The sequence below is a fragment of the Nuphar pumila genome, chromosome 7, assembly GCF_984573655.1.
Source record: "Nuphar pumila chromosome 7, dmNupPumi1.hap1.1, whole genome shotgun sequence".
NCBI lineage: Eukaryota > Viridiplantae > Streptophyta > Magnoliopsida > Nymphaeales > Nymphaeaceae > Nuphar > Nuphar pumila.
This window is the reverse complement of record NC_143255.1, coordinates 103,498,414-103,513,375: the sequence shown is the minus strand read 5'-3', so window position 1 is coordinate 103,513,375 and position 14,962 is coordinate 103,498,414. Positions and strand designations below refer to the sequence as shown.

Genomic DNA, 14,962 nt, shown 5'->3' with positions numbered 1-14,962 from the left:
GCCAAAATATTGCCTAGGCATGCTTTTGACAGCATAGATGTCCTCCCAATAGGTACATTGCATTTTTGGAATCAGCCCAAACTCCTAAGCATCTTTGGCAAGTGGGCAGCTGACTAATCTGTATCTTCATTGAAAAAAATAATAGAAGAAGGCCAGCAATGGCAATAAACAGAATAGAGCTGATCACTGATATCCAAATGCAAGATAGCCCCACAACCAAGTTCATAAAGTTAACAAGCAAAATAAGTTTTTCATTTAAACAAATCAACATGTTTTAAGATGGCCAAATTAGAAACAAAAGAAGTCTTCCAACTTAAACAAATAAAATGTAGAAGTACCCCAGATCGTCCCCAAGCACACTAGAATTCGGTCATCTTTTTGAGTTCCGTCACCTTCCACTGATCTGCTCAGACATCTAAACAATAAAACAGAGAAGTACTACAGATCACTGTAAATCAAGCTTTTCAGTTTCAGTGCTTTTTGCTCCTTTTCTCAGACCTCTTCCTACTCCTTCCCCTTGTGGAGTCATAATCATCAACACGTGCCTTATGCTTCCTACTCCTCTTGTTGTCTGAATCACTCTCAGAATCAGAATACTTTCTACTTGCTTTTCGGCGATGATCATCCTCATCCGATTCACTATCTGAACCAGAAGAGTAATCCTTCCTCCTCCTCTTCTCCTTTCTAGTCTTCCGTTGATTATCTCTGGCATTATCCCTATCCGAACTCCTATGCCTTCTCCTCCTCTTTTCCTTTTTCCTCTCTCCATCCAGATCCTCACTCTCAGAAGAGTCATCTGAAGTTCTTGAGCTCCTCTTCTTCCTTGATTTCCTCCTGCTCCTCTCATCCTGATCGGAGTCAGATTCTTCACGTGCCCTATGCTTGTGTTTCTGGTTTGATGAGCTCTTCTTAGTAGAACCTTTCCCAGACCGTGCTGCAATGATCCTCTCGATCTCTGAATCCTCACTACTATCAGAACTCTCACTTTCGTCTTCGTCCTCCTCCGAACTCAACTCAGCAGGATAATCCTTCCCATTGGCTTTTAGTTTCTCTGGATGAGATGAGACCGTCTGAAGAACAACATCTTCCTTGACGCTCAAGAAATTCCGGCATTGGTAGGTGAGATGGCCAACCCGGCCACACTTCTTGCAGGAGCCTCGCGCTTCATCAGCGTTGGATCCGGTCAGTCGTGCCAAGGCAAGCAATCCTTGGAAGCTGGCATACGCATTTTCACCATCGGGCGCAGATGCGGCCGCCTTGGAGTCAGATTGCTCTGCTCCATGCTTGGAATTGTCCTTATTTGGAGCATAGGGATCGTATCCAATCGCACTCTGCCAGATACCATGGGTCTGAAGCGCTGCACTGCTGTGCACCCTGTTGTTCGCGGGCATGCGAACCCTTCCCGCTGTTGCCGGCATCTTGAAACCTTATTTCTATAGAAAAGCCTTTCGAAATTTAGGGTTTCTCACAGGAATTCTCCTTTCTTTAGGAAAAAACGAAACAAAAATGCAACTACTACTCTGTGGTAGATTTTGCAATAAATTGGGGTTTAGAGAAATGAGGAACAGCGTGATTCCGCTGCCTCTCAATCGAAGAGACAGGGGCGCTATTGCTCGTAGAATCAATGTTGCAATAGAGACGGGTCATGTAAACAGCTCGAAACCCTAATTTGTCAACGAAAAGACTAAAAGTTACATTGGAAAGAGAAAAAGAGCAGAAATTAAGGCGAGCGAGCGAACCTGATTTTTCTCTCTCTTGTCGTAACGGCCGATCAATCTTCAGAAAAGAAGCCCCAGAACATCAACAATCGGGACGCTGAATCAACTCAACAACCATCCAGATCTTGAATCAGGGACGCCGATCGAAGAAAATTAGGGTTTCGCGAGAATCACTAACCTCGTCTTCCCGTCGACGCGATCAAATTAGGGTTTCGCGAGAATCACTAACCTCCTCTTCCCGTCGATGCGATCAAATTAGGGTTTCGAAATGGAAAGGGGAAATCAAGCGGGAGAAGTTTGCCCTACGATGGAAACACCACGATCGATCCCCGAAACCTGAAAATTTTCAGAAGCGAACCGACGGAATCAGGGCCTCGAACAAACCCTAAATTTCGAGATTGATCGATAACAGGAAGAAGAAGCCGAAGAGAGAGAGAGAGAGAGAGAGAGAGAGACCTTTCCCTCCGCGTCCGATAGCGATCCGAAACCGCAGGCTCTCCTCTCTCTTTCTTCTATTGAGGACGTCAAAACGAGAAGTCCGGATCGGGTGCAATCGCATCACACATAATTTGTGCATTAAGCACCTGATTGCCCTCCATCAGGCCTTGGGACCCACAACTGACAGAATGATGTAGGGTGATCAGGTGCTTAATGCACAAATATTTGTGGAATCACATTGCTCCTGATCTTTTCTCCAAAACGAGAGTCGGTGGGTTCAAGTTTGGTTCGGATATCCCACTGTATCCAAATCCGTCTAATTGGATCCGGAAAAGAAAACCAGATCCGACTAATAATCCGATTCGGATTCGGGTTTAGAGTTTCACATCTGAATTGGAATCCATGTGAAGAGGCATTTCTGGTTCAGCTCAAGTCATCGCAAACGAAGGTACCCGATATTTGAAAAGGATCATGAATTTTAACGTGATATGCCGTTAAGAACAGGATCTTCATTCTATTAACAATGAATCTCATTTGTGATATAAGCAATCCCAAATCAGAAAAATCAGTTTGAATAGGCCTCTTTTTTTGTTGTATTTTTTATTTTATTTTATGCATTTGTATTGAAAAAATCAAATGGACAGATTCAACTCAGGTTGTTCATTTTTCCAAAGAATTTTTAAAAATCAATTTCAAAAACAGATTTTGATTAGAAGCCCTAATCATAAAAATCAAACAAAAAACTCTAATCAAATCAAAGAAAATCCTAATCAAATTAACTATAAAAAACATTAATTTAAAAAATAATAATAATTGAAAAGACCTAATCAATGAAAAAAAAAACCCAAATAATAGAAATCAATAGAAAGAAGAAGAATGAACAAAAAGTAGAAGGAAGAAGAAGGGGGAAGGGAACTAAGAAGGAGAAAAAACAAGAAAAGAGGAAAGAGAGAGAACCATGGCAGGTCACTGAAGGCGTACTATAATAGTCAACTGTCATCATTTGTGAAAAGAAAAGCTGGTATTCTTGGCTTCCATCTCTTCCTGGCTGAGTCACAGTTCAAAACTCCAAGGAGGTGTCCCTTGCCTAAGGTAGAAACCAGGTGTATTTTCATCACGGTATTTATGATGTCATCACAATATTAGGATTTAAAGAAAATATTGTGATGTCATCACGGTATTTATGTTCTTATTGGCTATTTCTTAAGAAAAAAACAGCCATTTTGTTTTTTTGCATATCTTTATTTTTTGTTAACTTTTTACATATTTTTGTTTTTAATTTTTTTATTTATTTGAAATGAGTGGAAAACAAAAGTTTTCAAAATTTCACAAGAAGTTGCAGGTTGGACCAACAAAGAGAGAGGGAATCTTATCCAAACTATTTCTATAGGGATCTAACTACATAAATGAGAACAATAGAAACTCAACAACAATAAACTATTGCATTAAAAATAAAAAAACTCGATGTAGTATTTTCAAATCAACTCTACAATCTACAGAGATCCCTCATCTATAAATAAATGAGATTTTACCTAATTTTAATTAAAGCAAATAAACTTATAAAAAAATAAGATTTATCCTAAAAATATGAACCCAATATAGTAATCCAAACACAATAATCAAAATGAAAATAGATCCAAATGAATTTTTATAGACCTGGGTCTTCTGATTTGCTCTGCGTCAACTACGAAAGCTTGAGCTAAGATACCACTGCTTCGTATTTATATGCTGTGCAGCCATGATGACATGATCTTATAAGAATTAATAAACAAAGTAATTCTATGATAAATGCCCCTTTTTTTCATCCCAAAAATTTCCAGATTACAACTTCTTGAAAATCATTCATCGAAATTAAACTAAACTCCTTGAAAATCTGTATACTTTGGGAGTCATGAAACGGCACTGCATGGTACAACTGTGGGATCAATGGCAGTGGAAGCATCCCTTACACACATGTCAGGAACAATGTTCACAATCCCTTCACCCTACACCCATGAAACACATCAGTAATCAAATTACACACACACACACATGAGCATGCATAGAGTAGGTTCATCCAAGAAATCGTCTCTAATAAGTTTCAAAACAAATATTTAGTAGTTTAGGTTTTTTTTTAGTCTGGATAACTTTAGGCCAGAGTATCTCTTCATCCACATCACATGCTGATAACAAATTCCACTAATTTTTGGAGATTTTCAAGTGTCACAAGCATCTACATTAGGGGTGACCATTGGGCTGCCCCGGCTCGACCCCGGCCCAAGTCACTTATAATCAGCCTTGGGTTGGGCCCAGTTATTTAATTGAGTCGGGCCCAGCCCGAGTTCATTCAGGCTTGGGCTGCATTTTGCAGCCCGAGTCCAACCTGGTACGGGACAAGTACCCAACACCCCGTTCGGCACCCGGCCGGATAGCCACCCCTAATCTACATACTGTTGAAGTTGCTAAATGGATGTTAGGCATTCATAGTATGAAAGCAACAAACCTTAGCAATGTTCCTCAAGTAAGTGGTGGTGTAGTTCCCAGTGGGGAAGAAGGCTTCAATGAGGTCTGCCAGGACCAATTGAGGCTGAGATATTGCACCATCATACCAATCTGCATTATTCAATACAGCACAACCAAGTATGGATCAGATAACTCAACTTCAACAAATTTACCAATTTGATATCATGTGTAACTATGTCCTTATACCAGCTGCCAACTCTGCACAAGTTGGTGCTTGAATACTAGCCCGGACCCGATGGACTCAGCCAAGTCAGATTGGTGTCACTACAAGAAATTACCTTTTTACTGACGTGCCTCTTATGCAATGCCAGTAACGAAGCATCTTTACTGGCCCAAGGACATGCCATTTTGGTGCGCTTCTTATTGGGTATCACCAATGTCACAGGGACGTTATTTTGGCCCATTGTCTTAGGACACGACACAACACAGGGACACGGCACGTGACATGCCCATGGCACATATGGATAGTTTTTAATAATAGGTTCAATAAAGCATATTTTTATTATAAGAAAATGTCAAAAACATTTTTAATCAATTAACTAGTGAAGAGATCTGTTTCCTCATGTCCTATTTTCCGCATAATTTGCAAACTTGCATCTCGAACTTGTATCAAATCGGGTTCTATATACGTCCGTGTCTTTGTGATATAGGTTTTTTTTTTATAGGCAAGCTGGGGTTAGGCAGACCCCACCAGTTACACTACATATCATTGGGTTTTGAACTTGCAACGTCATAGCACATGGTGACGTACGTGCACTAACAGCTCCTACCAAACAAGCTGAAACCAGGTGATCACATAAATCTAGTATAATTCTTTGACAGTAACCTAGTTAGGCAATGGAACTCATTTGGTCTGCTTCGAACCTTATTGGGTAAAATCTAGGGATGTCAATAGATCGGATTTTATCCAATATTCGACTGAATCCAACTTTGATTAGTCAGACCGAAACTAATTATAATCGGATTAAGATATGGTTTTGGTTTTCTGCTACCAAATCAGATGGATATGAAGATTTGATGGATATCCGAACCCGAATACATGAAAAAGCAGATTTGGTATGAGTTTTTCACCATCCGAGTCCAAATCCAAACCCGAATCCATTTAGGCAACATCTAATTAGTTGGATCTGGTATTGACCACATCCGATCTGAATCCGAACCCTAGTAAAATCTCCCTTCTCCGAAAAATCTTCATGTAAAAAGAGAGTTAGACCAGGCTCAGATCTTTGGTCCAATTCGGGCGCAAGACACTAAAGACCCAAACCCAGAACTGTAGCAAAATCACAGGTGAGTCCATGTTCTGAATTGGGCCCACCCAATAGTGGAAGCTTGAGTACCATACCAAGAGTGGAAGAATTGATGATCCTTTTGTCATATCGCCAAATACTTTGAATGGAGAGGAAAGCAAAGCAAGTGTGGTCTTCAATGTTGATGTTGGATAGGAAGTTCGAGACCTTGTAAGTTTCTGGCTCGAAAGCAAATGTCTCGTCTATCACCACATCAAGTGTCTGCAAAAGCATCAAAACATGATATTAATAACTGAATATTATGAATTTACCTTCTTTTTCGGGACCATGGAAAACATGACCAAACTCATGAATTCCAGAGCTTAATTCCCCCTCTCTCTCTCTCTCTCTCTCTCTCTCTCTCTCTCTCTCTCTCTCTCTCACACACACACACACATATATATGGATGCTTCTATTGTGGTATACATTTGATTTACATAGATCTAAGCTCCAAAACCAAAGTCTAACCATTGGATCATGCTTGGCATATTTTATTTATTATTTTCATGTGTTAAAATTGACTCAAATGTTTTATACCATTTTTAAAACTCACTTATTTCCAAGAATTGTGCGCTGTTGATTTTCAGTGTCAAAAATGGAATCTTATGGTGTATTAAACATAATAAAACCTTCTATCATACTAAATAAATTATTCTTGATTAGATTTACCACTTGGAGGCTAGATCTATGCAAACTAGAGTATGTACCACCATATGGTATCATGGTATAAAATCATATATATATATATATATATATATATATATATATATATATATATATATATGGGTAATTAGAATATATTTACTTGCAAAATATGTTTATTGGTATGAACCTAGATTTTTTGTAAGTTCTTTTTTTTTTACTTTTTACTAAAATTTTGCTATACGGATGTGATCTAAATGCTTGGTATTAGAGAAACAGACTCTTGGAACATTGTCAATCCCTAGCAAATGGACTACGCCAGCAAACATATTTTGCTGGTAAACATATTCCAGTTTCCCATATATATAAAAGCTAGGCTAAAGGAAAACCCTTTCATCACCGACAACACATTGCAGGACTGCGCTCATTTTTGCTCTATGTGGGTTTTGAACTCGTGATGTACCATCAATTTGGTGACATTCACCAATTGCCCCTTCCAGATGAACAGTGTCCTTGTAGACAGGGGTTCATATAATGTTATCAATGCCAATGAATCTTTAACTCTTAACTCTTGAAGGTTTTCCACATCCTATAGTAATAGTGGTATGAAAATAAGGAATTCAAAAATCCCAAACAGCTCCATGGGGGTTGGCTTAGTGGGGGTGGGGCATTGGCTGCTAGATGGGCAGTCAAGATTTCATTCCCATAGGTGTCGCCATTTCGTTCAAGCCAACATGTAGCATAGGCCCGGGGCAGGGGTCCTAGCCTCAGAGTTTCATGCTACCAGCAAGATGATCTTATGTATGGCAGGCTGAGCTAGTGCAACCAGGTCTTCGTGTGGGGTGTGGTTTCTTCGGGTTATAAATTTAAAAAAAAAAATCCAAACAGCCTCAAAACTAACTTGAGCAATTTCTTAATGGATTGGAGTTACTTACACATAAAATAGCATGAAATTCATCCTTATCATCAGGATCTGAGATATTGTAGGTGTTCTTGCTAATGGAACCGTCCAAGTTCTCACCTCCTGCATCTACAACATACTGCACCCATATTTCTTTCTTAATAAATCACTAAAGCATTTTTTTTCTCCTTGCTAATCTTCCAGGCAAAGTCACCCATATATTTATAGTCTTTGGAAATTTACAAATTCTCTAAAACTTTGAAACAAAAAAAAGTGAACAAAGGAAAAAGGAAAAATCCAGGTTTACCTGAAATTTGTAGGGGTCCTTGGAGAAAGACCAAATCCCCTGCACATTGAACTCCAACTATATAAAAACAAGAGACTACATGCATAAACATCATGTGTTGAGTTGGATATTTTACCTAGTAGGGTACAATCTGCAAATGAGTTGGATATTGGATATTGTACCTAGTAATTCAAAGCCCAACAAGTTCTAGGGTACAATCTGCAGACCCAGTAGGGTAGGAGCTTCTAGTTATTGGAGTGTGTTTGGGCATTTCAGTAAAATATAAGTACAAATATAAAAAGGTCTCATCATCATATGTGTGTAATTCTTACAAAAAAGGGTGTGAGAACATGTGAGGATTGAACAAGACTAGTAGAGCATACGGATCAGATTACAACCTGATGTCTATCTGTAAGTGCACATGGTTAAAAATTGCAGGAAAAAAGGGGGAAAAAAGCATCGATTTAATAGGTTAGATCGATAATGTGAGGCACCAAGTACCTGTGTCAGACACAGTTAGGATGCCTTTAAATTGGATCAAGACCCAGATTCAATGGGCCCGACCAGCGTTTGGGTGAATGTGGGCATGCATGAGTGTCCCTGTTTGAGAAGACTCACCTCATTGTATTGCAGCCAAGCAGCAATTGGCTTTGCTGTTGCTGTTCTGTTTGATGCAGCTCTGCTCAGGCATGCATAGTTCTCCTTCACCTGTTCATGGGACAATATCCATTCTTGAGAATCTCTCTCTCTCTCTCTCTCTCTCTCTCTCTCTCTCTCTCTATATATATATATATATATATATATATAGCATAGTGACAAAAGTTTTAAAAAAGGCAAAATATCGGCGGCCAAAAGCTCATGAGAAATTGATTTTTTTTAAAATCTCATATTTAAAAAAAAAAACTCGGCAACAAAAAGTATTTTTTATAAAAAACATAAATAAAAAAAAGTTTTTTTTTATGATAAATAGCCAATAAAAACATCAATATGGGGTTTAAAACATGATATTTATGTTTTTAACAAAAAATCATGAGAAATTGAAAACACTGCAAGAAATTGTTGTTTTTAACTTTTGGATAATTTCTCACGAAATTTTCATAAATCTCGCGAGATTTGCCACTATGATATAGAGAGAGAGAGTCACTAGAATACGAGAACTGGAAATATGAAAACTAATGGGTGAACCATGATTTTCATGGATTTTTTGTTCTTTTCTCTTGAATCTAGAGAGAGCGAAAGTCACTAACCCCAAGCTTTGTGCATTAAGCATTTGATCACCCTTCATCTTGGGGACAGGGCCTGTTAGGTGTGGGGCTCAATACCTGATGGATGACGATTGGGTGCTTAATGAACAATTTTTGTGCAATCATATTGCACCCGATCCTCTCTCCCCCTAGCGATGTCTTGTTGGAATCACTCACATTAGAAATGTAAAACACAGTTTTACCTGATCTGCTCTCTAATTCAAACCACCCTAACCCCATTGGGATAACTCAAGAAAAGAAACAGGTTGACTTTGCTAAATTCGGTTTGGGGTTGTGGTCATGAGCCACACAGATTTGGATAACTAAGATCAGTTTGCCAGACACATGCAACCAAGTGAGTCGACCCTGGTCAAGCAAGCCCTATATTGTTGTTTATATATTTGCATCACAGAATGACCTTCATCATGTGTGAACCTAGCTACTTGAGTCAAGCCAAGTTGGACTTACTCATAGGTCTTGGTTGGGTTGCATACAAGCTTTGGTCAGTCTAGACCAAGCTCATTTGGAAAGCCAAAAATGTCTCTGGTGAAGCTTTACTATTGTGATCTTACCGCAGTGTAGATGCTGTTGGCCCTTGCTTCCAAGTTATAAAAAGCACCCAAAAACTTGATCCACTCTGCACGCTAAAGAGTAACAGCACTTTAAGGAAACAAGAAAATGCTGGATGTGATCTTATGTATTTGGAATAAAAAATTTTCCATAAAATTATATATACACTAATCACTTGGATCACTGGTTCGGGTCAGATATCTGGCAAAATTCATAGACCAAGCCTGACCTGCATGTTACTCGGATTGAGTTCAGGTCGACCCGAAAAGCATTGGGTTCTGTGCTTTTTGTGTGCCCATACCAAGGTATCCGAGTTTTGGCTCGGATGAGGGCAGATCAGGTGCAATGTGACTGCACAATTTTAGTGTGCTGCCGCACCTGACCACCCACCATCTTTGGGATACAGCCTGTCAGCTATGGGGCCCAAAAGCAGATATTGGGTGACGAGGTGCAGCAGCACAATTAAAGTGTACAATCACATTGCACCTGATCTCAATTTGGCTCGAGTTGGGTGCGACAAACCCAACTCATTGACAGTCTGCCAACACTCTTGAAGAATGCGTTTACCTGTATGGGAGAGTTCTCTTGGGAAGGGAGAAACGCCGCAAAATTACAAGCAAGTTCTTGATCAGGGTTGCTGATGAAATGTGCTGAAAACTGCGAGAGTTGCTGTGTGTCATTGTCACCGAGCATCCTTATTGATCCACTGAGATAAGATTTCAGGATGCACTCTGAAGAGACAGAGTTAGATGTAATGGCCTTCAAGCTCCCCACCATCCCCAAGAGCTACAACGTTAAAGGAGAAAAAATAATTTCAAAATATTGTCAAAATCTACTTAGATGAGTCCCATTAAGGAGGGAAGGAAGATAGGGTAAAACTTAATTACACTTTTAGTGTGCTGCTGCACCTGATCACCTTCCATCATTAATTGGGCCTCACAGCTGACAGGATTATCCCAAAGATAGAGGGTGGTCAGGTGTAGCAGCACGCTAAGTGTGAAATGACCCTCATCCTCCCTCGATGACGAACCAAAAAGATGATAGGGACGATGATGAATTGTACAATTTCCTTACCTCCAAGAAGGACACTGCCAAAGAATAAAAAACAAAAATGGAGAAATATAAGCTAAAAGCTGTAAATCTTGAATATGAAGTAAATAAAAAACCTAAAAAATTATTCAAAAAACTATGGGGTAGTCCACATGGTCTCAGGTTTGTGAATAGGGAGCTTCCCCCTATCCGGAGATCGAATCTTCCGCAAGGCAAAACAGGAGACTCCCTTTGAGGGGGGTGCTCACTAAGTTTTACACTATCAGGATGGCGACCATAGGTACGACAGAGCTAAGACCAGCACGGTCAAGTCGCTAATGCCGGGAGCGGTTTCTCCATGTAATAAACAAAAAAACAAAGTAAACTACCTAGCTAGATTAAAGTATCTTCATAATTGACCCAAATCCAGACCCTCCCAAGTCCGATCCAAATACCAATATGGCCTTGTCGAAAATTGAAAGGGGTACTTGTTTTTCTTTGACAAATAATCAAACAAGAAGAGTTGGATTTGAGTTAATTTTTCCCAATTGAGAGGGGTGGCCCACATTGGTCAAAAAAAAAAAACTTACAATTGAAGTTGGTCAGATCCAAGCCAGTACAGCCATACTTGTAGTGTGCCCAACCAAAACTTGAGTTCTAACAAGTCTAATTTTCCATTCACGTGAAACATGACCAAGTTCATGAACTTGATCATTTTTCATGTGAAAGCATTAGAGTTCTTAAAACTTGATCAAGTTTCATATCACGAACCCCACCCAACAAAAGTTGAGTCATATATCCTAACCACAGACGACTAATGTGCTCGATCTGGACTCTTATAATAACGCGTATGACCACTGGCGTACCTGGAAATCCTGAGGTGTCCACAGAGAAGTTAGAGAGAGGGATGATGAAGGATTTGATACGTGATGTGCAATACTTGGCGCGTGCTGCCATCCTTGACATGTTCTGCAAATTCCCCATAAAAAATTTTACTTCAATTTTTCTTTATAAAATTTACCTCCACATTTAGCATCAAGTGAATTTTTTTAGGTTTATATTTGGTACAATCGATTGTACCTACAATCTAGTTTGAATATCACAATGCGAGTTGTTTTGACAGCATGCTCAATTTTAGTAGGAATAGACTCTTGAGTCGAAAAAACCATGTTTTTACGAGTTAAAAAAATTTGATGCCTTCATAGCCATTGATTTTTGGTTGATTTCTGCGATCCAAAAGCTGGTTCGCACTAAACATAACATAACATGTAAATCACATCTAAGGTGTTAAATGTGGCACCCCAAATCTTAACCTTTTTTTTTTTTGAACTATTTATGGAAAAAAGTTTTTCAAACCATAGCTAAGGCAAACATTGGACTTCATGAACTTGGTCACCTAATACATGCAAGTAAGTAGAATCACCCAAACATGAGAACTACTGTGTGAACTGCGATTTTTTTAATTTTTTTAATTGTTTTCTCTTGAATCTAACAGTATAAATGTGATCTACTTGTTTGGTTTTATAAGGACCAGCTCATGAATCATCCAATTATGATGTGTAAACCAGATTCTTTTAAGGCTTTAAAATCAACTGTTCATAATCTTCTTTAATATTCAAGCGCCCAAAAATCATATTTTTTCATAGAAAATACATGATCCAACAGCTGATTCCTAACAAATTCATCATGCCAAACACATCTACATGGTTGGATTTCCAAAAAAAATGTTGAAAATGCTTGAAAATCCCCAGTACACAGGGCAGTTCTCATATTCTAGTTACTCCAAATACATGTACCATAAATGTAGGGAGATTTTAATTTACAGGCTCACTTTTTGCCTGATATATATTTCTAAAAGGTGCCACATTTTCTGAAAAAGAGTTGGAGGAACTAACTTTCACTTAGACTATTAACTGGAGACCTCAGTTGGGGTAACCCTAGTTAACCATGAGTTACATTCGATAAAATTACTAAACTGGCCCTTTTGACATTAAAATAGGCAAGACTCACCCTTTCAATCAAAGGTTAAAAATGACATTTTGTATGAATCTTGTGGGGCTGTTAATGGGCCAGGTATGTCTTAGGCACCGGATCTGACCCGAACTATGCAATCTGGGTGTGCGCATAAAAATGTCAATACCGAATGTCGGGTTGACCTGAAGTCCTGAACCCGTCCCAATGAAACAAGTGGGTCAGGTTTGGCCTGTGATTTTTGTCAATACAGCTGACAAAATGTTTTCTTATACATTTCTATGTTGAATGCGTATGATATATGACCTCTAGATTATATGGGTAAGGTTTGGGTAAGGGTGCAAATCGGCTAGATATAATTGGATGCATGCTTTGAGTCTGAATTTGGATCATTTAAGCAAAATCTGGATGTGCATTTAGACCAGACTCAGATCTATCAAATCGGATTACTTTCAAATTTGGATCAGTATGTTAAGTCGGATATAGTTCGAATTCAGACGAAAATGCAGACCAATTGCATTTTTTTACATGTAAACAGCATGTTTTTATTTCATTTTTCTAAATCCAGTATTGTCACATGTACTTTGGATTCGCGTCAACCTCGCTCCATCAGATCTGGATTTGGATCTATCATTTGCACTTTGAATTAGATTTGGATATCAAAATCCAACCTGAATCTGATCCAATCCATTTTCTCCTTTACGTTTTGGTCTTTGTTTTACCAACTTGACATAATCTGAGCTGCAACTGGGACTTGATAGCTTGTTATTAGGGTTGCAAACGGGTTGGGTTCAGGAATCTGCTTTTGCAAATTCTAGCTGTTTGAGATCCGATTGGATCCGACTCTCCAATGCAATGTTGTCAGTATCAGTGCGGATATGCATCGATCGTATCAGAAGAACATCAATACGCTGCAAGCCTGAATCGGCTATTTTTTAATAAATATAAAATTTACCAAAACAAATTAAAATTATTTTAATAGTTTTAACAAGTGTCACGATTGACACCTAATAATTTTTTATTATTTTTGGGCCGATACAGAATGATTCACTTGAGTATCGGGTATCTGCCGATACAGCTGAATCTGTGGCCAAACCCTTCAGGGTGGATACCGATACTTAACATTGCTCCAATGTATTTTCTGATCCAAAATCAAAATCGTTTGCATCCCTACTTGTTATTTGAGGTCTCTTATCCTAAATCAAAACCATGGTTGTGGTTGGTAGGAGCTGTATGTGCAGGTCTCCTTGTGGTGGGACGTTGTAGGTTCAAAACCCAATGATAATAATAACTGGTGGGGTCTGCCTAACCCCGGCTTGCTTTTAAAAAAAAAGCCATGGTTGTTGGGTCCCTTTTCTAGGAAGACAAGCCAAAAGTGGGTGCAGTAGGGTCTGCCTAACCCCCGTTTGCCTTTAAAAACAGCCATGATTAATGTTGGGTCCCTCTTCTAGGACGACAAGACAAAAGTGGGTGCGGTAGAGTCTAGCCAAGTTCACAAACTTTCATATTTCTCTTCTTGTTCTACTAGGAAAATATTGGTCTTAGTGAACTTGTCACAGCTCATTCGATGCTAAGTTGGAATACTAAAAATCCCAAAAAGTAACTTACAGCAGCAATATCGGAGCAAGTTCATAAACTTGGCCGTATATCACTTAAAAAAAATAATAGAATTCATGAACTTGGTCATGTTTACCTTATGCCAAACATATAAGAAGAATAGATGAAGCCTGTGAAAAGCATTAGACAAGCGCAAAAGAATCAAAGTTCTCATCAAGTTTCGGAAGCGAAGAGTATCGTGCTTCCGAAGTGAGCTTCCGAAAAATGGACTGCCCACGAAGCTTCCGGTAACTCTGTGACAAACACACTTACAAGACAAGAAAATACTGAAAGGGATGAAGTGGGTTATTACCTGAATGAGAAGGTAGCTCTTGGAATCAATGGCATTTTTTATGACTTTGAAGCTCTGTCCATAGTAGATATGGAAGTATCCAGCATCCTCAACGTGGGAAATGTTGCCTACTGCTGGTGAAGTCGCCGGAGTTGCAGCCAAACTCGGTGTTATCAAAGAGAAGAAGAAAAAGAAGAGAAAGAAGGGTTTAATCAAGGGAGACGCCATGACAGGATGAGAGGTATTCAAACTCTCTGTTTGCAACCATAAATAAGAGAGCATGGAATGTATGAGGGACATAAAAGAGCATTCTGCACCTTTTTTTTCCTTGTCTTTTTATGTTTTTATTTAATTTAAATTTTTTTCCTTTTCTTTAATGTGAGCACCCGTGACCGGAGTTGTTGGATAGCGATTTGATTAACCATACAGGATTTTTCTGAAGACGATTTTACCCTCTAGATTAGCCAACATGTATTAGGTAGGGGTA

The 14,962-nt window shown here is 39.0% G+C and overlaps 2 protein-coding genes across 3 annotated transcripts; both read right to left on the bottom strand.

Moving 5' to 3' along the window:
* Nucleotides 1-209: 209 nt before the first annotated feature.
* Nucleotides 210-2,202, bottom strand: LOC149832711 (uncharacterized). Of its 2 annotated transcripts, none has more exons than XM_090014673.1 (3): nt 2,175-2,202; nt 1,740-2,054; nt 210-1,433 (listed from the first exon to the last, which is right to left on the bottom strand). In XM_090014673.1, exon 3 carries the CDS (start codon nt 1,416-1,418, stop codon nt 471-473), a length of 948 nt encoding a protein of 315 aa, XP_089870799.1. In that variant the 5' UTR covers nt 1,419-1,433; nt 1,740-2,054; nt 2,175-2,202; the 3' UTR covers nt 210-470. The 2 variants fall into 2 exon arrangements, with proteins under 2 accessions (XP_089870799.1, XP_089870800.1); XM_090014674.1 differs by lacking the exon at nt 2,175-2,202 and having other exon boundaries at nt 1,740-1,815; nt 1,897-2,048.
* Nucleotides 2,203-3,966: 1,764 nt separating this feature from the next.
* Nucleotides 3,967-14,703, bottom strand: LOC149832710 (plant/protein). The gene is made up of 11 exons (XM_090013289.1): nt 14,497-14,703; nt 11,483-11,585; nt 10,662-10,675; nt 10,155-10,373; nt 9,590-9,661; nt 8,392-8,481; nt 7,795-7,833; nt 7,522-7,626; nt 6,001-6,166; nt 4,639-4,748; nt 3,967-4,141 (listed from the first exon to the last, which is right to left on the bottom strand). The coding sequence occupies exons 1-11, from the start codon at nt 14,701-14,703 to the stop codon at nt 4,046-4,048; spliced, it is 1,221 nt and encodes a 406-aa protein (XP_089869415.1). The 3' UTR covers nt 3,967-4,045.
* Nucleotides 14,704-14,962: the final 259 nt, after the last annotated feature.

Bases quoted from the DNA above. Each gene is read 5' to 3' on its own strand.
- LOC149832711 (XM_090014673.1), bottom strand. From the start codon at position 1,418: ATGCCGGCAACAGCGGGAAGGGTTCGCATGCCCGCGAACAACAGGGTG.
- LOC149832710 (XM_090013289.1), bottom strand. From the start codon at position 14,703: ATGGCGTCTCCCTTGATTAAACCCTTCTTTCTCTTCTTTTTCTTCTTC. The intron at 8,482-9,589 runs GTAAGATCACAA...TCCCATGAACAG, and splicing joins CCAACAGCATCTACACTGCG to GTGAAGGAGAACTATGCATG. The intron at 7,834-8,391 runs GTGAGTCTTCTC...TTCAATGTGCAG, and splicing joins CTTGGCTGCAATACAATGAG to GGGATTTGGTCTTTCTCCAA.